The following is a 25,255-nucleotide window of genomic DNA, read 5'->3' on the forward strand; positions in this document are numbered from 1 at the left end:
TAACCTTATGTCGTTAGATATAGAACATAGATTTATTATATTTAAAATGTTTTAACTTTAAAATTACTTATTTCAGACTGGAACCGTTTGTGGTGTCAATGGAGTAACATATTCATCTGAATGTGCTGCATGGGCAGAATACGTTAGTGTAGACTATCATGGCCCATGCTTTGCAGTTGGTCCCATTTCTGATGTCATGGAACCTAAATGCCAATTAGATCGAATTCTCTGTCCGCCATTGAAAAAACCTAACTGTCTAGGATTCACTGCTCCTGGAGCTTGTTGCCCGAAATGTGGTGGAGCTCTAAGAATTTTGTATTCGAAAAAACAGATAGATAGAGCTCTTTATGGCACGAATATATCTGCATCTGTTATTAATCTTAAAAATGTTCTATCAGCTTTGGAAAGACATGTTAAAGTTGCAGAATGCGCGCTCAGAGGATACTTGACTATAGAAATGGAGATTTTTGTAACAGTAGAATCAATTTTAAAGAACCCTACTGATTTACAGTTGAAAGTATGCGTGTTGGAAGCTGAGAAAATAGCTGATCTCATTAATAGGGATAGTGCGTTAATTACTAGCGATTTGGGTCTAAGTGCATTATCATACGCTTTAGTCGTTCACACTTATCCCACTCAAGGAGTTGGTAGTTTAGGCATATCTATTGTTACGTTAATCATTTCTTCTATAAGTGTTTATGTATTAAGATAAATTTTTAATATTAGACTATTGTAAATAACATAAGTGTAAATAAAACATGTAAATAGTGATGTATTTCATAGAAAATTTGTACTCTTAGATCGATAATGAGATTAATGCTTTGGTCTGCTTTATGTGAGTCAAAGACGCAGTGGATGTTATGACTTGTTTAAGAGTTTAAGTACAGTTTTTTAACAGTAAAGATGTGCCATGATTGTATTTACGTTTTTTTTAATATCTCAGTAGATCCGTATTATATATAGACTGAAATGAGCATTTGTAACCAATTTACAAAAGACAAAGTAGTCCTTATACCAAATATGTTATTTGTATTGTTATTTTGTTGACACGAATGTTTATATTGTGTATTTAAGAGATATTTATATTTAAAGGTGATAAAATAAAAGTCAATACACATAATACAGTTGTTTTATTTGGCGATTATCATTGAGAGATCCAGGAATATATAATTACAGTGATTGATACAATATCACGAATAATTGAATAATAATAATAATTTACTTATGACTAAATTCGACCAAATCTCGTTTATCGAAAAATACATTGATTCTATCAAGAAGCTGGGGGTCGTTTACTGTTTTAGCGAGCTGCACGAATCCTGTCTGCAGAACAGGATAGATAAGATGGAATCTTTCCAATGGGAATGTTAGCACTAGTTCTAGGTATGCCATCAAAATATTCAGGAAACAATTTCTCTGTACTTCAATGTCCTGCAAAAAGAAATATTTATATTTTTTTATATACAGGGTGTCAGGGTGTAATCGTTAAGTGTGCACAGGAGATTTTTCCGTAAGTACAGATAACAAAAAACTTTAAACTGATATCGAAAGTACTTAACCTAATGAGTAAAATGGCCGTAATAAATTTTTAAAAATAAATCGAGAAATATCAAAAAAAATTATTTTTAAACCCTCCCATACATTAAGTATGAAATATGAATATCCCATGTACATTTAATATGAAAGATTTTAGCTTTCTTTTTCTTTTTTTGGTTTTCTGCTCTAATTACTTCGCAAATTTGAAGTGGCATTTTCCACGCTTTTTCCGGACATTTTCACGCATTTTCCGGATATTTTCCAGATATTTTCCAGGCATTTCCCAGGCATTTTCCAGGCATTTTCCGGACATTTCCCTGACATTTTCCGGGGTTTTTCCAGGCATTTTCCACGCTTTTTCCGGACATTTTCACACATTTTCCGGGCCTTTTCACGCATTTCCCGGATATTTTCCGGGAATTTTCCAGACATTTTCCAGACATTTTCCAGGCATATTCCGGGGATTTTCCAGGCATTTTCCACGCTTTTTCCGGACATTTTCACACATTTTCCGGACTTTTTCACGCATTTTCCAGATATTTTCCGGGAATTTTCCGGGCATTTCCCAGGCATTTTCCGGGGATTTCCCAAGCATTTCCCAGACATTTTCCGGATATTTTCCGGGATTTTTCCGGGCATTTCCCAAGCATTTCCCAGGCATATTCCGGATATTTGCCAGGCATTTTCCAGACATTTCCCTGGCATTTTCCGGGGATTTTCCAGGCATTTTCCACGCTTGTCCCGGACATTTTCACATATTTTCCGGGAATTTTCCGGGCATTTCCCAGGCATTTCCGGGGATTTTCTGAATATTTTACAGGCAATTTCCGGATATCCCCGGAAAATGCCCCGGATTTCCGGAAAATAGCCGGGAAATGCGTGGAACTGTCCGGAAAAAGCGTGGAAAATGCCTGGAAAATCCCCGGGAAATGTCCGGAAAATGCCTGAAAAATGCCTGGGAAATGCCTGGAAAATACCTGGAAAATACCTGGAAAATGCGTGGGAAATGCCCTGAAAATTCCCGGAAAATATCCGGAAAATGCGTGAACATGTCCGGAAAAAGCGTGGAAAATGCCACTTCAAATTTGCGAAGTAATTAAAGCAGAAAACCATAAAAAGAAAAATAAAGCTAAAATCTTTCATATTAAATGTATATGGGATATTCATATTTCATACTTAATGTATGGGAGGGTTTAAAGATAATTTTTTTGATATTAATTCTCGATTTATTTTTAAAAATTTATTACGGCCATTTTACTCATTAGGTTAAGTACTTTCGATATCAGTTTAAAGTTTTTTGTTATCTGTAATACTTACGGAAAAATCGCCTGTGCACACTTAACGATTACAACCTGTATAACTATTAACTACCATCTATGAATTTTACATTTATGAAACCTTACCTTACTAATGCTAATAGTTCTTTGCTGTTCTATTTCGGGTGGAACTGGCTGTGGCGGGAGAATAGCTTCAACATTTTTTATTTTTTCCAAAGCAATATCACTTATAGTGATGCTTACATTTCTGGTTTTAGCTTCAATATCCACTGCGTGGATACAAGTCGGTAATTTTACTTTTTCTGGACTAACGTCTGAGTATCTGATGACTTTCTTTTGTTCATTATTATTTGTAGGACTGTCTGTTACTTCAAATACTTCATTTTCTATATCTTCGTTATCATTCTCGGCATCACTGGATTCATGTTCCTTTTTAATTGTTGGAGAATGAGGTGAATCGTCGTTAAGTTTTGTATTAGTTGCTTTAAAATCTGCAAAGGTGAATGGTCTCGGTTTTTCTTGATCATCATCGCAAGTGCTGATGTTGTTTTCTTTATTTTCATCAACCGTACCAATTTGTTCTTGTTGCTCTTGTATAAAGAATTCTTCATAGTGATTAGAGGATGAATCTGTTTCAACAGAACTAATAGATATCCTGTCTTTAATATTTTCTGGATTGTCAAAGTCGGACACGTTTATCAGGTGTTTCAAATAGCTACTGCATAAAAGTTCCCACGTTGCTTTCAAATCAAATATTTTCATTACAAATTGATCATACTCAAATGTCATATTTAAGGATGCCGTATAGCTCTTTAAAATTATCGTCAAGTCGTTTGGTTTCAGCTTAAATTTCGTTACTCCATTATAAAAAATGTCAGTGAGTGCAATTATTTTAATCAGCCAAGCTGATGATGTTTGCTTGTACAAATTCGCTGCATAATCCAAATTGGAAACTTTTTGAACAAGGAACTTTAATCCAGGTCTTGAATCAAACTGCATTGCTCTTGTATATGAGAGCTCTAAGCTTTTAAGAAGCAAATCAGTATTATTCTTACTGAGAATGAATTGATAGTTACTAATATTGGTACCACTTTTAAGGCTCTCTAGTAAAATACCGTTAATGCCGTGGAAAACATCTGAAGAAGCTTGTATGAGCACTGTGGCAATGATTTGAACGAGTATTTGATGAGCCAATAATCCAACAACTAGTCCTCTATTGGGAATTCTTACTGTATACAAATCAGGATTCAGAGAATTTACAGCTTCTGGAAGGTAGATTAAAAATATATAACTTCGGTCATCTATTAACATCTGGGATGAATTTTTTGCAGTTTGTTTTAAGTTACTTTCCCCTCTTAGTTGTTCAGTGAGAAATACTTGTTGTGCCATGGCATGAAGCCTTACGTTGTCATTCACTGAACAATCTCTTCGGGCAGCAACTTTAACAATTGCTAGATCTCCATAAAAACTGTTAGAGTTTTCTTTAAAAGCATACGTCAGTTGTTTCAAGGGACTCAAACTGACATTACAAGCTCTGTGTAAACTTGTACATACTATTTCCCACTGATTATCGGTTAAGAGGTGTCCCGATGTTAAAATGATATGTCTGATGCAAGATGCGCCCAGTCTTGCTATTGGTTCCTGAGCTTGTGCGATACATTCCACCAAAATTAACATGATTTGTTTCAAAGCAAAAGTGACTTCTGCACTTTCGAATGGTTCATTTGCTTTGTCACTTTTTTCATCTGCTGTCGTTAGTTCAACATTTATTTGTTGTAAATTGTGTAAATAAAATACAATTGTATCGGTTGTCATGCCGCAACATTGTTTAAAATTTGGCATTACACTATCCCAATGAGTGTTTACATTCGCAATTTGACGAAGCCAATTTTGAACTGTAGGCAGCAATAGATGATTAATACAGTGCAGACCAAAATGCGTTCCAGGTACATCGGCTATGTTTCTGAGCAATTTAAATAGTGTTTCCATTGCAGCCGGTTGATTCTTCTTCGAACAAACAACTGTTGCTGATATCAGACCTTCGATGAGGACATACCACACTTTGAGTATATTACTGGGCTTATCCAATTTTAACAAACAATTATTTGTCGTATTTGATGGTGGTAGACTTGTAGATAATTTCCTGTATGAAATAAGTTCTTCAATACAATTTTCGTTGTTAATGTATTTTGTCACGTCCAGTGAAGCATTGGGTATAATCGGGTCCACTACTGATAAAGGTAAGTCACCTTTGATTCTATTTCCCGTGTTAAAAATGGGGCATTTTGGCATATTATACATCATTGTTAAAATATCAGCACAGTTTTCCAAATGGAAAAGAGCTTCTCTACACATATCTACTATAACTTTTTCAGTCTTTTCTTCACTAAGCGGTATGAATTTACTATTCTTCGAGAATTTTAAACTTAAGCTTGGTTTCGGCTGGGTTGGCGTTGTTGGTTTTTTAGGCTTTACTTCAGTATTTAGAGGTTCTTCGTAGTGAAGTCCTTTTATGTGACTTAGAAGACATAATATACAGTCCAAGGCTGCATTAGCAAACACTAAGGTGTTATCAGTATTTAGGAAGACCTTAAATATTTCGAGAATAGCCGAGTATTGGTTAGAATTGTTTGCTGCTCTCAAGGTATTAAACAGAGGCCGCCAGCCAGATCGAATTTCCATTCTGTTTGTCTCTACAAATTCGCAAATGCAAGAGATTATTTGTTCCTGAAATAATAATAATGGTTACTAAAAAAATAGTTCTTTTTTATATGTAAATAAAAAAAACAAAAACATAAAAACCAGTACCTGAATATCATCATCACAAAGCTCCAAACAAAGCAGATTTTCAAAAGGTTTGAGCAAAGCCTCGTTAAAATGAAAGTGAGGCAATTCCACTTGTTGATTTAGAAGTGTCGTGGCGCAATCATGTAGACATTGGATCGCCAAGCTTGATATTTGGATATCTTTATGACACGCCGCCTATAAAAAATACGTTGTAAAAGGTAAGTATTATAAGATTTTAAAAGCTTCAATTTTTTACTATTTTAATGCGCTGAAAGACGGGATTCGGTAATTTTATCCTTTTTCTAAAAAACTTACATCGTCGGATGGTAAACTATGTTAGTAGTTTATGAAGACCTTAACATACATACTTATTCAAAAGTTCCTTTTTGCGGTCTAAATCAAAATAAATATTTTATTAAAATCCCACTACTAAGTGATTTTTTTTCTTTATTTGTTGTAAATTATGTATTATTTATATTCCTACTTTCTTGGTATTACTGTATTATTATTGTATATATTGCTTTGGTATGCACCACCTACTTGTATTCGTTCTTTGTTACTGTTTTCCTTGGTTGGGTTACCTGGAAGAGATGGCCCTGTAGCCATAAGGTCGCCTATTGTGCAATTTATGTATATTTTACCTAATGTTATTTCATTATTTTTGTGTGTACAATAAAGCTTTCATTCATTCATTCATTGATTAACCTGCATAAAGTGCGGCCCCACGACCGTCCAGATCGCCATCCTGTGCGCGAGTGGTCGCGCCGCGCGCAGGCACCGCAGCGCCACGTCCCCCGCGCGGCACAGCGCCCGCGCCGCCTCCCCCGCGCCCCCCGCGCCCCCCCCGCACACACCCGCACTCGACCCCCGCGCCCCGCGCCGCCACCAGCCCATGTTGTTGTTCACTATGTCTTGCTCCCAGGACGAGAAGAGCTGCAAATGGAAATACTCCAGTCCAAACTTCCGTCAAGTGAATGGTATATTGGGACAACAATAAATCTCATTTTGCAACCTTGTCCGCAGTCCGGAACATTTTTAAAATTGCAATTAAATTATTTTTTGCTGTGTGGTCGTGAAAAAAATTTCAAAAGTTCTGCAAACTTGGGGAAGTTTTCGATATAATATTTCATATCACGTATTAAATTTGCAACCAATCTAAGTAGTGTGTGTGTTAGTTTGCTTCTATGGAGAGTTGATGACATTTTTAAATACTGTTTTTGATAATTTAGATCTTAGTGACGTAAGAATGAGTTGAAAGATAGAAATAGCCGTTTGCTCCGTGTAATATTAAACAGGGCCCGTAGACAAAGTAACAATTAAAAAACGATAACGAAGTTAGAAAAGGAAAAATGTATGGGATTGACATTAGATAGACCACGTGATCTAACGCGGCGTATGTCAATCCCATACATTTTTGCCTTTTCTAACTTCGTTATCGTTTTTTAATTGTTACTTTGTCTAAGGCCCCAGGTATTAAAACATATTTGTCACATTCACAATTTAGACATTTAGAGCCGTTTTCTAGCAATACATAATTGCTAAGCAGAGTACTATTATATAAATAAATTAGAAAAAGGAGCTGAAGATCCCTAATCCTTTAAGTTTTTTAATAAATTTAAATACCAAAAAAAAAGACTCTAGAACATTACAGAAACGTAATGTTGTAGAGTCGTTTTAATAATGTATCAAATGACTAGTATTGGATAATAACAAAAATAACACAAAACAATCACCAGTCGATGATTATGCGACACGAGTCTCTGCAAGGCAGCGCGTAGCGTGGGCAGCGTGGTAGTGGCCGCCAAGCGAGTGTACAACGCATCAGCAGCTGCTGTTAAGGCGCAGCACACGCGGGCCGCGTTTGAACCCGATATTATGTTCCCACCCTGTGTAATCAGTATTGGAAATACAACAATTAAATACCAGGAAAATAAAGGTCAAAAGTCTTGTAAAGTGGTCATTTCGATACTGAATCAATGGAATGCTTGTACAGTTTCTTATCTAATTACAGAATATAATTCGTTCATTTTGAGTTTTTCTTATAGGTCTATAACAATTTATAAACCTACTGGTTGAAAACAAATACCAGTTTTACTAAAAGTGCATTATTAATAATTTAATTAAATAGCTTAATACCTCTTGTCGGCATGTTTCCACGATCTTCGCGACAGACATTTCATTACTTGTATTATTATCGAAAACGGGTTGCAAGAAGTTGAATACATCCACGCTGAAATCATATTTGGATGTTAAAGAATAAATTTTTATAGCTTTATTAAACATTCTAACATTTTTTTTATTCTCCTACCATGTCTCATCATCTCTTCCATCTAAACCCAATTTAGCATCAGCTTGCAATATAGAAACAGTTTTATTTCGTCCAGTCTGCATAGTGACTATAGGCGTGGCGTTGTTCCCTTGCTGACCAAATAACGAATGTTCAAAACTTGACACATACTGACATGCAGCAAATATATGATCCCAACATTCTGGTGCTTTCGAGCCAAGCTCTAAACCACCTGAAATAAAACGATGTTTGAAATATTATTGTGGTGTATAATATGTTTAAAATTAATCATGAAGCTTCCAAATTGGTCTTTGATGATTTGGACCTTATTAATAAAACATTTATGGTCCACCATCCCAAGACAAAATCAAATGACTAGAAGCTAATAAGAACAAAATTCGGAAAGGTTTTTAATTTTTATGATTTCAAATTTTCTATACCTGATATTAAAATATCCAGCGACAAGGCATGTGTAGACAATATTTTCCCATTAGCCGGTTGTGATATAGCTGAGCTGGCTAACAACGCTAGAATGCTATTGCAACGGTTCTGTAGGCTTAGCGTGGTGCTGATCCTTGCGGCCTAAATTATTCATTATTGTTATAACTAATACTAGCAAAGACGAGGGAGAAGTGAGAATTTTAAAATTAATAAGATTAATAAATATTTCTGTGATAAAGAGTTAGAATAGGAAGTGTCTGTAATTAAATTATAGCATGTGAGTATTTCAGAAATAAGCGTTTTTCTAGTTAAGTGTAACCTTATGAAGCCCTTCCAAGCACTGAATTGTCAGTCCTTCCCAAGCAATCCGCTGTCTCTTTCCAAACGTGTTAATCTTCGTCGATATGATTCCATGTAATTTGTGCTTTTTGTTTCGGTATCCAGTTAATGGAACGCTTAGTACTGTCACCATCGAATCCCAGATGCATGTTAGTATTCTAAAAATATTTATTGATTAGGAAAAATATGTATTTAGTATCTAGTATGGTTAATGTAACGATTAATCACATCGACTAACAAGCGGTTCTTCGTAAGAATTAGAGATTAACAAAAATCCATATCGTAAGAAACGTTTTTTTTTTTATTATCAAAAATTATTTTCAAATGGACAAAGAAGAAGAAGAAGAAGAACGCTGGTATAATTAAATTTACCTCCTGGCCCATCGTAAGCTAGCTTGGTGCTGCGGAGTATCATCAGAAATGTTTTGTACCATTGATACCTCTTTTAGTCTCTGCCAGTCAGACATTACTGGATTGGAATCCAAACCACCCAGATCTTAAAAAATACAATTTGATAAAAATTATTGCTGAATAATTTTGATTATATTATATTTATTCATTATAATGTATCTACTAAATATTTTAAGGATCAATTTGATGATGATTGTACATACCAGATAACAGATGAATAAGCGGGTGATCAGTAGATAGAACATCTTTCAATAGATCCGTAGCAACAACTTGTTGGTACAGCTCCCTTAGCCAAGTGGCTGAGAGATATACGAGCACTCCACTCCCTTGCACGTCGTCTACGAATTCATCTTCTGTTAGAGGCAGTGGAATCTTCTAGAAATGCAAAAAATAATTGTTTTCAAAACGTAGTTTAGCTAATGTCATAAAAGGAAATTATTTAAAATGATAAAGTGTTCCTAGAAATAGAACTAGAATATTATGATAAAAGTAAAATCATAGTTGTAACGTTCCAAGGCTTCTGTTGCTTTAATGCATATAAGAATTAATTTGCAGGAATGTGATCGACATTTCTTTAATTTCTAGTTTTTTGATCTTATTGAATCTTTGATTAGAACCTTTTGATGGTCAAAATGTTCTTCATCATAACTTACGCTAATGTCCGCATAATATTTGCTCCTCCGTTGCTTCAGAGTGAGTAGCAAAGCAGCGTAAGTAGCGAGATACACTCCATCTGCGTTCATGATACAAGCTGTAGCTGGTGGCTGAGCTGCGTTGTGTTGGCAACACTTTGATGCAAACTCTTGCATCGCCTCGTCCACCTAATTTTTAAATGAATAAATAGTTCATTTCATTTTGTAGTTTCATTTTAATTTGAAACCTATGTGAAAAAAATAATGCCATCTCATGAAAGATGAGTTTTGCTACATTTTTTTAAGATTCAGATTAATTATTATTTTTCTCAAGAATATAATAAATATATTCGTGATAAAGATAAGGTATAAATTAACTGAAGAAAAAATTTTCATGCAGTCGGGTTTTTTGCTTTTACAAGTATCGGCTGTTTTATTTTGTGTCATGTTCTGAGGAGTTACTTTTCAATTTCGTATACATCATATAATATTATATTGTTAGCACTCACCTCAATACAAGTTCGTAGATGTAAAAGTTTTGGGAGGAGAGAATTATGTAAAGTTTTCACGAATTGCCTTGCGTTGTGTCTTTCTAAATCCACATTACATTCTGTTATAGTGCACCTAATTCACAAACAAAAAATACAAATATGATTATTTTCATATTAAATTTCTCTTAGAAACTGTTTTTGTTAAATGTATATTGTATACCTTCCAAGATTCAAAGTTTTCGGTATAGTCTTAGTTTTGTCATTGATATTCTCTTGTTTTGTTTGAGTCGTCGGGTTGTTTGCTCTACTCGGTAAAAATACATTATCAGCATCAGAATCTGCTTCAGCTTCACTTCCAGAACTTATATTTTCTGGACCCGATGTATCTGTAATAACATATTCATTGGAATAAAACGTATAATTTTTAATATTTTCAATATCATTAGGTACTACTTTTTTCTATGTACCTGAAGAATCATTGTCCTTTTCTTCATTGCTTTGTAGAACTGCTACGACATCTCTGAAATATTGATGTTTTTTTTTTTTATTTGTTTAAAGTTTGAAAAGATTAGAGCATCATGTAAAAGTTAATAACATACCTATATGGGCTTGGTAGTCTAGCCAATGTTTGATAGGTCAATGGTCCAGTGTAATCAGCATCGTGTAACTTGGGCCAATGATGCAAAATAAGCGTAGATACTTCTGCGTTTATATAATCATCAGAACCAGAACAGAGTTTCTCTAACGCATCTAGTAGTGATACTACACATTCTACTGCAGCTGCTACCACTTCAGGATTTCCACTGCGTCCGCAATCTTCTATACCGTCCATAATTCTATGAAATAAACAATTAGTTTTTAAAATAATTTTAGGTATGGACTAATTATACATTATTTCATCACTACATATAAATTCCTCTACCACATTTGTCTGTTTGTCTTTACGAAATATACTCAAAACTAATGCACCAATCTTCAGTATGTTTTCACAAATGGATAACATGGTTCTCGATATTTTAGAATCATATTTTTAGTTTTAGACAACGCGAAGATAAGAAAGCTTATTAAACATATAAGATAAATAATTTCAAAAAATTCGCATTGAATAATTTAAACACTAGTAAAAGAATTGATTGTTTTAGTACTTACAGTCTTACAATCGCCATGTCATCACTATGTCTCTCTGGGTCACTTTTCTTCAGCAGTACCAACTGTACCAATCTCTTTGGATGCTGCAACAACTCTCTCACACTTCGCAACGGTTCTACTCGATGTTGTATCGGAGGGTAGAGTAACATTCTGTGGTATAGCGCTTCTAATACTGGACGTAGGTTGGACGTCGATCCCACTAGTCGGACCAGCTGGTTTGCAATGCTGCAAGGTATCAGGTGTTTAAGTTTGAACGTTTCTTATAATCATTTATTATACACTATTTTAACAATAAAGTACAGTGCGATTCAAACTTAATGGCGGCTCGGAACATCGAACAATCTTAAAATTGTTTTCTGCGCATCAGAGCAGAAAACAATTTTAAGTATTACCGGAACGTTAAGGGTCGGATACCTGCGCGCTCGTGCATTCGCAGCTAACTTCCGAACCGCCATTAAGTTTGAATCGAACTGTACCTGCTTATAATAAAGAATTAAGAACGCACCTGTAAATAGTTTTTGCCTGTTTGCTGTTGAAGCTTGGAGCACATACTAACGCGCCTGATCCCCGTCCCGAGTCATCGACCAAGTGGCCATCATGTTCTCTATAAATAAAATTGATACAGGTAATTTAATGTACACTAACTATAATGACACATAATATGGAATACACCATATATATGTAATGTAATACTTAGCTGGGTATACATACCTAGATTTGATGTTTTTATCGACACGCGGTGTTCCCAAGAAAGAGATTAGTGATGGAACAAACTTCTGCCAGAGGAATGTTGTGAAGTGAGAGTTACCGCTCACTCGCTCAGATAAACTTGACATTAATGTTAGCAAGCAGTCTAGAAAGAATAGCGCTAATGGATTCTGCTTCGGTACCCTAAAAAAGTAAAAAGACCAAATAAACTTAATACCTCCAACAATGAACAAAGCAATTATTATTACCAGAAATTTATGGATCTAAAACTCTTCTTTAAAACCAAATTATCCAATAACAATTGCATTCTTAGCTAACTCTACGTCATTAAAAGTTATAAATTATAGTTAAAAATATACGTACAGTTGTGTTTCCGATAGTCTGCCGCATAAGTACTGTATGACTGGTATCACTTCGCTGTAGCAGCCCACCGCCACGATGTGGTTCCTGCCCAGTGGAGAGCCTTCAGATAGCAGCTCTTGGCATTCTTCATCTGGGAATAAAAATTGTAATAAGATAGTTGCAAGGTAGCATTGTTTATATCTATTACCATGTTCGTCGCGGCTCCACCTGTTATGAATTTTGTAAAACCAAGCGGAATCAAACAAAATGTAAAATACTTTCAGCAGATCTTAAATTATGAGTGGTGTAACTGATTTTCTCTTTGGTATTGGAAGTTTTTTTTTCTTTCTGAGTATAAGAATTGCACAAAAATGCCTCGCCCCCGCTGCAGCTTCCGCCGGCATACACGCACTAAATCAGCGCTGTTTTTGTGCAGCATTTTGCTGAGGCTGTGCCCATTTGCCTAATTTAATTTTAAGAAAAAATTGGTTGTCTGTAGAGTCGGTTTACTGACGATAGTTGAACGTGACAACGTCCGATAATGCTTCTTTGTCGCTCGTTCTGTGCCTTACGTGGAACGCCTCAGCGAGGTAACGCCGCATGAGTCATGTTTTTTCGTGCGTGCAGCCGGCACTATCGAATTATAAGACGTTGTCACGTCAAAAAAAATTGAATATAATGTGTTTTTTTGGCAATAAATTTCTTTTCTTTTTTTCACTGCACACAGAACGTACCGAGCTGCGCACAGTACGCGCGCAGCACCTGCGCGGCGGCGGCCCGCGCGGCGGCGGCCACGTGCGGCGCGCCGCCCGCCGCCTCGCCGCAGCGCCCGCACGCCCACACGCACAGCCGACCGTTCAGCGTGCGCCGCGGTGACAGCGCGAGCGATAGGTACATGCGGAAGATTTGTACCTGAGAAATAAAAAAAGACGTGTGGCACTCGGGGACTGCCGCAGTAAAGCTATTGCATAGCATGCTTTAAGCCACACCTCCGTGTCCGTCGGAGTGGGGAGCGTGAGGTTTTTTCGTTACGGAATTTCTGGATTCGGTCCCCGCGCTCAAGGCCTGCGATAGAAGCTATGCAATAGCTTAATAAAATATACATATTTATTTCAACGAAGAGACTGGATGAAGGCAGCTGGCAACAGAAAGAAATGGGGACAATTGGAGGAGGCCTATACCCGAAAGGGGCCAGGACATTAATCCGAATTACATTATAAATATTAATATTATCTTCTTAAGTGTACTTACTTTGCTGTAATTTGTGTTGAAATGTCATGGAATAATAAAGGCTAAATAAATAAATAAATAAAATTTATTTCAACACCCGTGAAATAAAATACATAGATAGAAAAGGTCCAGTTGCAATGAAATTATAGTTGTCAAAGCATAAAAACAATGTATACATCTAAGAAAAGAGGGATAGACTTAAAAAAATATGATAAATAGTCCGAATAAAAGTTAGCAATAGATTATAATTATTGTGCAGTAGGCTCACCTGCGTATCTGGTAACTGATACATGACTGATGAAGTGGCGCAAAGCAGCTGTGACGGCATCCATAGCGAATCGTCCTCTGGCTCTATACCACGATGGAATCTATCGTCGCGAAGTATTTTCTGAAAGTTGCAAATAATAATTTAAGGAGAATGGCAAACTCCCATAGGACTCTGGGCCTGATTGTTACATTGATGATTTATGGGGGATTAAATAGATAAAAATATAGGTACAGATTCTGTAAATATTTAATACATATCTTAAGATTTGTTTCCGATTAAAACACATTGATGATTATTGATTGTTAATTATTATAGGAGTGTACAATTCGCTCGTTCAATGTTAATTGGAACTTATAAAACTCGAAAAATACACACCAGTAAATTGGCGGATAGAAAAAAAAAATGTGACCATTCGAATTTTATTCTCGATTCAGTCTATTATAAAGAGTCAAGAATTATTTATTTACTATGGATAAACACATACATGAAACCCCTGGAGCGCGAATGCGACGAGGCGGGGGCGTTTGCTCTCGAGCGCGACCTGCAATGGCAGCAAGCACGCGCGCCGGAGCTCGTACGACGCCCGCCGGCCGCTGACATCTTGTGCACATAGTAGCTCTGTGGATGATATTGTTATTTTCTAATATCAGTATGTTTTCAATGGTTATAAAACAACATTTTTTTCAAGGATGTTCTATTTGATATTTTCATGATCGATTTTTTTCTATTCTTTATAAATTTTTAGGGATGTTCTATTTTATATTAAATTTTGATATCAATGTAGATTTAATATCTAATTATATAGTACCTAGAACAATAGATTTCTTATACCTATTGGTAAGGGAGCGCAAAAATAATTCTGCGCTATTTCAAAAAGATCGCGCCAAGTGATGTTTCGGCGGCCTAAATCATATTAGGCGGTGATGCCTCATGGTTGTACATATTTGTATTGCACGCCTCATAAGCGAAGCGTTGAGGTGGGTACTACTGTCACTTCGCGCAAAACATCTGATTTTTCAAACTTAAAATGTCTTTATGTATCATACATTGCACTTGTAAGATAATACATACACACACATATTAAGAAAAAACACTATTTTTAACGTTCATGATATTTTTGATGTCATTTTTGTTATTTAAACTAGTTAAAAAACAGTTTAAAAAAGTCCTGTCTTGGACGTCCGTGTGTCTGTATGTGCGGATCCTTTTTCTTGTTAACACGATAGCGACCGAAATACTTTACTAATCGAGTCTTTTTTTTTCTCTTACGCTTGAGTATGCTCAGGAATAGAACCCTTTCATTTTTCAGGATCTGATTCGATGTGATTTAATTGTTATTAAATAAACAAAAATAATAATTAATAAATATTTATTAAAAAAAATTATGAGGCGTGCACTTTTGGATTTTCCAAAATATTTTCTTATTGCGCCGCGCTGTTATAGTTGATGTCTCATTGAGACACAATATTATTGTAACATATGTTATAATTTTTCAGTATAACCGACACTGAACTGACTCCAGTTGTGTAGGAAATATTTAAAGTGCTAATTTAGTAGCTAGTTCAATATTCTCATTATAATATTCAAAATAACATGAAATGACACAAAATAAATGACTGCGTAAACTAATTTAATTTTTTAATACAGATTTATTAATGCAAGAATGGGATTCAGAAATCTAGGGAAGTACTTATTTAAATGTATTATTAATAATAGTCATTTTATAATAATTATAAAAAAAACATTAATTTATACAAAAGCGTGGAAATAAAAGTGTTAAATAATCAACTAATCGAAAGCTCTGTATCACCTTATTATCTTAAATCTTAATCATTGTTATCTCTATCGATTTGTTACCTAGTGCTTCCTGACATGATTTTTTAAGAGAGATTAACTTTGGACCAGTAGCTTCTTTGAATATATCTTGTAACAATTCTTCCATTTCAAACTCCCAGGGTAAACATTTTGAACGTTTGCCTCGTCTTGTTCCCAATAACACTATTATTTGCAGATAAAACAACGTTCTAAACTGAGTTTAGTGATAAATGATTACTGCGTATTGTAAAGTTCTATCGAGTGGGTGGTTTCTAGCGGCTTCGCTTATCGGTTGACGCGTAACTTTGAGCATGCTCAGAACAAAAATCAATACTCGTACCCGTAGACTTTTTGTGTTTATTTTAAATTGATATCAACAGGTGTCTATCTCTGTATATGTTGTATTGAAGTAGTAAGTAGTAAGTAATATTCGCTTTTTAAACGATAGTTAATTAAAGTTCAGTAATAACGTTATTTAATACGCTAGGAAGGATATTGATCAATTTCCTAATTTATAACATTTTTATAATAAAATTGATAGAGTGTAAAGACCAATCATTAAAAAGGTATAAATAAAACAAAAGTATTTGTATAAAATGTTTTATTGTTGATTGATATTTTTAGGCAATTTGAATTGACGCGGGTGTTAGTAGGAAAATTAATAAATCGATGTACTTCTGTTTTTGCGATGTATACATATTAAAATAATGCGTCATATTTACCATGATGTAGAATTTAATTAATTAATTTATTAAAAAAATTCTCTAACGGAGTAATGCAAAGTTATTGTTATTAGAATCCTATATTTTTAATCTGTACCAAGCTACCGTATTGCCTATTGCCGAGGCCTATTGTCACTGTCAAACCGAAACGTCAGTGTCATTTTTTATTATCACAAAAATGGTGTCCTGGAGCGCATTGGGCCGATCTTTCGGTATTAATTTAATAAAAAATAATGCAAAAGCACCAGTTATAATTCAAAATGTAAACTTTTCTATTGGTAAAAGCCTAAGTGGTGGCCATGGTCCCAAAACCATGGCGATGCAGCCATCGAGGTAAGATCAACACTGTATGAAATGATTATCTAACCAATACCGTTGACGAAAAACAATCTATCAAATGGTTAAATGCGAATTTTGAATTGATTTTTTATTACAGGTGGCAATGGCACAAGTTCAAGGACATGTTGCATTATTACTTTATGATTGGACTCATACCTGTCGGTGCAATAATCTTTTACACCAATGTCTTCATCGGCCCAGCTCAGTTGACACCAATACCGAGTGACTATAACCCGAAGCACTGGGAATACCACCGCCACCCAATTACGAGATTCATCGCTCGGTACATCCACAATAGCCCCCAACAGGTATGTTTTAAAACTAAATAATTTATGTTATTAAATGTCTTACTCTATCAGCAATCAACTTGCTCCTGATCAAGAGTAACTCAATTAACCTAACCCTTGACCACCGAGCGGCCCGATCGGGCCACGACACAATAGATTTTCTATTGTGTCTGTGATTCCGGGAGCTGAGGGATTAATTGATGTTATGCTTCATATATTCACTACAACCACTACACACTTACTTTTCTTAGAGATTGTCTGTCTGATCTGTAAGATTCAGGCTTATTTTTGTTGTCATTAAAATATGAATGCAAATCTATTCTATTCATCAGTAATATACCATATAAGATTCAGAAACCTTGTCATGTTTTATATAACATATCAGTGTGGAAATGCATGCAAGGCTTATTATTACGCCTTTTATACTAAACATATAATAATTAGGTTTTGGTTCTTGGAAAAGATAAGCAATTTATAACTTGAATTTTGTATTTTTGTTTATAATATCATAAAGGGCATTTCTTGTAATGTTGTTAATGGTTTTCTTTGCCATCAATAAAGAATCAATATTCTTAAAAAAAACTGATTGATTATAATGTAGTGTATGTAAGTCAAAAATAAAACTATATTTATAATACATATCATTAACACCTTGATTCATTATCATCAGCCTACGGCAGAGAACGAGCCTCCTATCCAATTTGATTAATCTATATATTATATAAAAATAAAACACGTTTCACGTTGTCACGGCATCACGTGTGAACGGTGGACCGATTTCGATAATTCTTTTTTTATTATATTCCTTGAAGTATGAGGATGGTTCTTATGTAGAGAAAACATAAATATGTATCACGGGCGAAACCGGGGCAGACCGCTAGTTCTTGATAATAACCATATTATTAACATTTCAGGAGTATGAAAAGTTCATGCACTACATCGACGAAGAGGCTCAGAAAATGAAGCTGCGCAAACTAGAAAAAGACATTCTTAAGAAAATGGCGGAGAGGCAAGATTACCAAGCTTACTACTACAGGCCAATGGTCAACAAATACCTGCGTATTAATAAACAAACTGGTGACGAACTGGCCGAGCGTCTTGGACAGAACTACAAGGATTAGATTCACATTGTATTGCATCTTTTCGAGGGATGTTAGTGTATTTAGTAATCAAGTGTATTGTTACATATTTCTCTGTAGATAAATAAATATCATTTTCTTGCTTCATTTGTCTTTTAATAGAAATCAGTAAGCTTAATGATTTATCGTATTAGCGTTCTATAAGTTTTTATGAATGTTATATCTTCTATATATCGGTAAATTTTCATTTTATTGGAAAAGAACGCCATTGAATTGCTAACTAAGGACATTCATTGTACTATGGTAGCATGACTTCCATTAAACTTTTTTTTAATAAATGCAGATACACTAGTGAAATATTGCCATCTGAATAGGACACAAGATATTTTTCCCTTAGGCAGGAAATTAGTGAGCATCAAACTTACATTTTGTAGTTTGTAATATAACAGACACTGTATTTTGTCAGTATTAAATATTACTGATTGCTAGATTTCTAATTGGTCTTTAATAATATATTTTGTTAGGGAAGCATATCATTTTTACAAGCAGGTATACTTTCTACTTCCAATTTCAATTTTTAACACAATACATAAATTATAACCAGAGTAAGGGTAAGGGTAATGGATCTTTTCTGCAACACTTTAATAGGGTCATGTGGAAATAATACAAAAAAAATGGTAACATTGTTTATTTATTTTACAGGAGTTTTCTAACGAATGACCATAGAGTTTGTCATTTATGGAAATCTTATAAAATAAAATGTCAACGCTTATCTATATTAATTATGCTTAACATGATCTGATATGATCTATACCACTGTTACATTGCTATCCATTGGATGAATAAAAAAACAAATTGTAAGTATGTAAAGCTTGAAGACTAGAAATATAACAAGGCATTTCTTGTAAATATTACATTCATAAAGAAATTAAAATAAATTTAAATTGAATCAAAATACAGACTTTGTCCGTCTATTAAATTGTTTTCTAATGAATTTAACCGTTTATCTGGTCCATAAAGAATTTGTCTGTTATATGATTCAGTATTTATTATTTAATATCAGCCAATATAGCTGTTTATTATAAGCCATAGATTTATTTAAAATTAATCTAATACTTGACTGCAGCTAGCTAGACTTCTAAACCTCTATCTGGTAGGTATATAAAGTTTCAACAGTTAAGGATATTTTTGTAATTATTTAATTAAACAAAAAAGAAGTACAAATGTAAATAAATGTTTTAGTAAATACATAGCATAGGTAGTAAATAATATGTAATAACATCGCGAATTTGAATAAGACATTGATTGCTACTTAAACAGGGTATTTAACTCTATAGTGAGTCTCTGTGGCCAAAAATTATATTTTGTTGTAGGTACATGTTATTGATAAACCTTTACTGAATAATGACCCAAAAAGGTTTTTTTTTTCGATATTAATATACGTATAATATTATGTAATGTGCGTAGTTCTTTGATTAAATCAAAGTAGGCGTAGATACTGCGTTTTTTAACGAACATCCTTAACTATCAAAATGTGGCAGTGGACAAAAACAATTTCGACATAATAGTATAGCCTGCTTAGATGAAGGATTGGTCGCCGCGCGCGCGCTACGACTAGATACCGTACCACCTAAAAACAATAGCTCTGCGAGTGCGGCAACTCATTTCGGTAGTGTGTGTTAGGCAATTTGTAAAGACGCTAGTGTGTGTGAAGAATTGGGCTGCCAGCTACATAAATTTTACCTAATAAATGGGAAATCTGGCATCTTGGAAAGAAGTTTGAAAAATATTTTTTTTCATCCTGACCTGGCCGGGAATCGAATCCATGAACATGCGATTCAAATCCACTTGCGACGCTACTATACTATAGTCACAAAGGTTGTTTAAAAGTAAAAAAGCGGAAATAAAAAAAACATATTATATGAGTCAGTTAAACATGGTTAAACAGAAATAAATTATTGTTATTACACTTTTTAATACATGTGTTAGTAATAGTATTAAAAAAAAAAAGTTCAAATTATTGCTAAAAGATTTCCTCAACCACGTGTATTTTTTGGATATGCAGTACGGCAACACTGTATGGCGTCGTATTTTCGTAGAAAAAATTTTCGATGTAAAGGAGAAATTTCGATTAATACGAAACTTTAGTGATGGTACGTGATCCTAGTGTCTTTCTTATTTTTTGTTGTATTATTTTTAAATAGTTTTATGACACAAATAGGCATTTTACTTCAGATTTTGTTCAAAATCTTTATAAACTATCGGTTCGCCCTCTCCACACAATGCATGTGACACGACTGGCTTGGGTACGCCGAATTCGGCGTACTATTAGTTGCCGCATTTTTCAAGTACGCCGGCGGTATCTAGTCGTAGCGCGCGCGCGGAGACCAATCCATAATCTAAGATAGCCTGGTTTACAATTTTGTTTCTGAAGTATTAAGTAGTTAGGTATTTTATAATTTAAATTTATTTAAACAATATAAATTAACATTGATATTATTACGATAAAAATTTTTCCTTGAAGCCACTACAACGAATTAATTTAAAAAAATAATGTTTTTGAATATGAAATTTATATTGTGATCTAATAGAAATCATAAACCAGGCCTTTTTGGAATGATAAAAGCCCTTAATCGTTAATAAATACACGTAAATTACAAAACGATATGACTTTATCAACGAATTCTTTCAGTCTTCGCAGTTTTCCGACTATTTTAAAATTGCTCTTTAGGAAATTAACTTTTAGATCTACTTACATTAAAAAAGACGATTATTACATTCTTCAAACAAAATACTTTCACTGTTATATTGTCACGTTTAAAGACTGAATGAGGTAACTAAAGATACATAACTAAACCTTCACATATCGTAAGATCATTAAACGTTTGAAATCTATTCCACTATTAATAATTGTATTTCATCCCTGAGTAACGTTTTTTAATTCTAATATTTAAAGACGGCTACGAGTTTCTACGTTGTAAAAATTTTAACAATATATTATTTACTTTTCTCTTTTTCAGCCTGTGCTGCGAGTTTAGCTTCTTTTTTAGCTTTCTTCTTTTCTTCTTTCGCCAGAAGCTTGGCTTGTCTTTCCTCTTCTTTAGCTAATAATTTTGCTTGTCTTTCCTCCTCCTTCGCTTGAAGCTTCGCCTCTTTCTTAGCTTCTTTCTCCGCTTTTAATCTTAGTTTTTCTTCTTTCTTTTTTTCAGCAAGTTCGTTCTTCTTGTTGTCATGCGTTTCATCTTTCTTAACTTTATCGTTTTTGGCATTTTCATCCGGTTCCTTCTTTTTCTTATCCTCTTTTTTGGGTTTTGCTTTGGGGTTATCTATTTTCCTTTCAGTCTCTTTGCTTTGATCTCTTGATTTGGGCCGGTCATCTTTATTTGACGGTTTTAAGGGTCGGAAGAAGTGCTGTTTTTCTTGTTGAGGAGATGTTTCTAGTTGTGTAACTATTTTCTGAGCACACCTGAAAATGAGTTGTAATATTTATATTAGTGGTATGTTGGTAAAATTTTAGGTATTTGTATTCTCTTCTCTACAAACAAGAGCTCTGTTAATAATAATTGCAAACGTTAACGAAAATATTTTTCTTAAAAAAATGTTTTAATTTATTTAATAAAATCTAAAATTCTTATGACTAACTAAAAAGAAGACATGATTATTGAAGGTAAAGCTAAAAAAAACAATATTTATGTTTTACCTTATTCTAGTAGAGGCAGATGCGGAGTTAGCACTTTCCCTGCGCCCTTCGCGGAATTCCCTTTGAAACTCCCTTATTGGAGGAAGCCTTCCAGACGTTTCCGCTGCTGCTGGCCCTCCAGTGTAACTGTGGACTTGATAGTCTTGTAGTCTAGCCTGAAAAAATATTCAAACATATGTCAGACAACAAAGGATTTCCAATAATTTATACTCGAATATAGGAATTTCACGCAAAAATACGCTTAGAAAAATTAAAAAGTGAATTAAACAAAAAATTCTGTTATACCACATTCAGGTATATAATTTCATTAAAAGGCTTTTAAAAGGTTCCATTATACGAAATATAAATTATCATCTGCATTTAGCTCGGGGTCTAGAGTCATTAATTAAACATTTACAGCGTTTTTCGATGAAAATATGCAATAGCATCAAAAAAAGGCGCAAAAAGTGTTTCAATTTGTTCTGCATTTTTTTTAATCGCTCAGAGTGTATTGAAAAAGTGCTTAACAATGTTATGATTACATTTCGTCTTTTTTCCAATTATTTACCCAACTATGTCGTTTTATTGCTTTATCTTTTTATGAAGATGAAAATACCTACCTTTTAATCATTTCATTTTACAAGGAGGTAAAGAACGTTTGCATTTCAGTTTTTAATTCCAGGGCCTACTTTATCATTGTCACATGTCAGGGAATTCTTTGATAAATACCTAAAAAAAATAACACCTTGTATTTACAATAGCCGATATTTACTTGTAGGCTGTTGCTATTATAATTTCTACTAATGAATGTTATATAGTAACCAACATTCCGTGCTTGATGTCCTGACATCGCAGGCGCAGGCTTGATGTCATGTCATTGGTCCTGACCAAATAACGAGTGTCTGCTTCTAGGTATACAATAGCCAATATCGTTTATGCAGATAGCGTCTAGTGTTACTTGTACTGAAAAATGTTACGTATACATTTTTACTAAACATAACCAACCTTCATGCTATGATGCTGCGACCGTCGTAACGAATTCGACGCGGGTTGCCGCGCTTTCGGCGGCGCGGAGGTGGACGGCACCCGCGGCACCGCGCCGAGACACGCGCCGCCGCACTTCGAGCCGCCGCACAGCTTGGTGGAGCACGAGCCGCTCACGTTGCCGCTGTTCGATGATACGGAAGACACGCCTGGAATTTATGTAGTCGAATTAGTGAGGAGAGTGGTAACTGGGATAGGAGTCAAATTGACAGAGGATTATTCGACGATTTATATGTGCCTTCTGACATTCATCTGCATTTGGCCAGCGTGGTGGATTCCTTTAATAATGTAGTCTTATGATGGCGGTAATGAATCAAATTTAGAAGACGTAATGTTTTTTTTTTCAAATAATAATAAGACGCCTCCGGCTATGGCAAATTACCTACTATTCGTACAGTACCAGAGAAAGATAATTGGGCAACTGCACGTAACGTAATTGACGTAATCTTCCTTCCGCCTTTTAAAAATTCGCGTTTCCAAACAGATTTGTTTGACCTTTCTAGAATTTTTGTAAATCTAACTGGATATATTAATTATTTTTTCAGAGAAAACTAAATAGTTACCAGAAAGTGAAGATTCGCCGCTCGTGACCGAGTAAAGCGAAGCGGAGGCGGGAACGGAGCGTGCTCCCACCGAGTACGAGGATATGGAACCAGGCACACCCCATGCTTTGCTACTGCCACTTGATATCTAGAAAACAAATAAAAATGCATCAAAACAAACAACCAATTAAAATAGGAATCAAATTCCTCATCATTTACCGAAGACAAAATTTAAACTTTTCAAAATAGCCATTTCGTTGTAATAGTCTTAAAAATATTTGTGCATACCTACTTGCAAAGTAAACATTTCCCTATGGGATAATGCTCTTAAGGAAAATGGAAAACTTTAGGCATCTTTTTAAAATTTCAATCAGATTTATGGAAGTTTCGGTAATAAGACCCCATGACCTGATTTTACGTTGTTGCGTTGTAAAATATTTTTATACATTTTTACCTCAGATGCACCTGTCTCCAGGTTGTAATTCATACATTTACATTCAAAGGATTCTCTCGTATGTGTAATATCGTTTTAATAAAGTAGTTTTGACTAAAATAATTTTGACCAATACTCTTAATTTGCTGGGGACATCACTTTTTTTTTCACAGGAGTTTTACTTAAAACTTAATACCTATTGTTATTGAATTCTCTTGTCTGTTTTGATGGCATCTTATTATCATCGTTGTTTTAATTAATTATGAATTTGTTTATCACGCGTATAGCCTTGCGCGATACAGAACGGTTAGATAATATATTATTAATTATTATGCAGAGAGACGTTAATAAAAAGTTAACTATTGACAAACCTGCCAACTCTTGCTAGTCACCAGGCGCGGTGCCTGCCGCAGCCGCAGTATCTTGGCCCGGCAGATGACGCAGCGCAAGGGCAGTAAGCGTTGGCTGACTGCCATCTGGATGGTCTTGACGAAGCACCTTCGACACACCACCCGGTGGCCGCAGGGGGAGGTCTGCATCGTCGCTTTTGCGTTCACACATATTACACACTGGAATTGGAGAATTTTCTGTTATTAAATAAATGTCCAAAAAATTCCAATAATAGGGAATATATTATATATCCACGTATACGAAAGGTATATATATACATAGATAAAACAGTTAAACATGGAACCAAAATATTATTTTTCAGGAATCAGTCTTTTTGATACCTTGTACCTATAAATGGAGCACAGATAAATTATTCGACACAAGAATACGAAATGAAATATTTTTTTGTTTGATTTATTCATTATAATTCACCTCTCACCTCTTAGCCTTAATTCATCAACTTATCATTCAATAAATCTAACGATGGTAAAACTGTTATACTTAAGTTTTTAATGGAATAAAATTATTCAAATAACTTACTTCTTCTTCAGGGGAAGTGGCTAGCTCAGGCTCATTTTCTTCAAGCTTGTTGAGCAACTTATCCTGTAACAATTAAAATTGACTTTTAAAATCTAATAGAGACTTTTTTTTGTAGACTGGTTAGCAATTAGACGCTATAATAATAATAATATTGAGAGTGCTACATTTCAACTGACGCAAAATAAAAAGTCGACCACTTTCTTGCTAATAAAATCGTTCAATAAAACAAAAATCAGAGATTATTATTTCTAATTACAATGTTTTTTACAATTTTGTGTAAAACTTCCTTTGCTATTGCAATATTATATAAAATACTTAGTACTCAGTGTAGGTATTCGTCATTTAGCATTTTCGCGGCCATTGTTTTAATCACTTACCATTAATTAAATAAGCTTAGAGGCTGTGACCGACGTAATCATTTAAGCTATTGCCTTGAACCTTAATAGTTAATACTATTGAAATAAGTAGGTCAGACTAAATAATTGTA

The 25,255-nt window shown here is 34.6% G+C and overlaps 4 protein-coding genes across 4 annotated transcripts in view; 2 read left to right on the plus strand and 2 right to left on the minus strand.

Moving 5' to 3' along the window:
- Reck (Reversion-inducing-cysteine-rich protein with kazal motifs) overlaps positions 1-1,120 on the plus strand; it is a 39,585-nt gene extending 38,465 nt beyond the window's left edge. The window contains exon 18 of the mRNA XM_090112063.1: positions 77-1,120. Within this exon, the coding sequence (XP_089968189.1) occupies positions 77-712 (636 nt within the window). The 3' untranslated portion in view covers positions 713-1,120. The remainder of the gene's footprint in view (positions 1-76) is intronic.
- LOC149901096 (brefeldin A-inhibited guanine nucleotide-exchange protein 3) lies at positions 1,116-15,983 on the minus strand. The gene is made up of 24 exons (XM_090112061.1): positions 15,756-15,983; positions 14,383-14,516; positions 13,899-14,018; positions 13,135-13,312; positions 12,422-12,551; positions 12,062-12,241; positions 11,856-11,954; positions 11,351-11,575; positions 10,801-11,037; positions 10,669-10,721; positions 10,422-10,587; positions 10,220-10,334; positions 9,732-9,899; positions 9,282-9,453; positions 9,040-9,163; positions 8,648-8,825; positions 8,328-8,469; positions 7,909-8,119; positions 7,737-7,830; positions 7,334-7,486; positions 6,306-6,533; positions 5,622-5,795; positions 2,940-5,540; positions 1,116-1,431 (listed from the first exon to the last, which is right to left on the minus strand). The coding sequence occupies exons 1-24, from the start codon at positions 15,838-15,840 to the stop codon at positions 1,219-1,221; spliced, it is 6,180 nt and encodes a 2,059-aa protein (XP_089968187.1). The 5' UTR covers positions 15,841-15,983; the 3' UTR covers positions 1,116-1,218.
- A 604-nt stretch (positions 15,984-16,587) lies between these two features.
- Positions 16,588-18,287, plus strand: ND-SGDH (NADH dehydrogenase (ubiquinone) SGDH subunit). Its single transcript, XM_090111590.1, has 3 exons — positions 16,588-16,768; positions 16,872-17,082; positions 17,976-18,287. Exons 1-3 carry the CDS (start codon positions 16,614-16,616, stop codon positions 18,180-18,182), a joined length of 573 nt encoding a protein of 190 aa, XP_089967716.1. The 5' UTR covers positions 16,588-16,613; the 3' UTR covers positions 18,183-18,287.
- Positions 18,288-18,814: 527 nt separating this feature from the next.
- LOC149901098 (uncharacterized) overlaps positions 18,815-25,255 on the minus strand; it is a 56,861-nt gene continuing 50,420 nt past the window's right edge. Inside the window, exons 3-9 of the mRNA XM_090111872.1 lie at positions 24,769-24,831; positions 24,210-24,407; positions 23,427-23,553; positions 22,825-23,012; positions 21,841-21,995; positions 20,550-21,606; positions 18,815-19,714 (exon numbers count right to left, since the gene is read on the minus strand). Of these exons, the coding sequence (XP_089967998.1) occupies positions 21,138-21,606; positions 21,841-21,995; positions 22,825-23,012; positions 23,427-23,553; positions 24,210-24,407; positions 24,769-24,831 (1,200 nt within the window). The 3' untranslated portion in view covers positions 18,815-19,714; positions 20,550-21,137. The remainder of the gene's footprint in view (positions 19,715-20,549; positions 21,607-21,840; positions 21,996-22,824; positions 23,013-23,426; positions 23,554-24,209; positions 24,408-24,768; positions 24,832-25,255) is intronic.

Source organism: Colias eurytheme, chromosome 17, assembly GCF_061535395.1.
Source record: "Colias eurytheme isolate Ceu_HAF_F1 chromosome 17, ilColEury1 Martin Lab GWU primary, whole genome shotgun sequence".
NCBI lineage: Eukaryota > Metazoa > Arthropoda > Insecta > Lepidoptera > Pieridae > Colias > Colias eurytheme.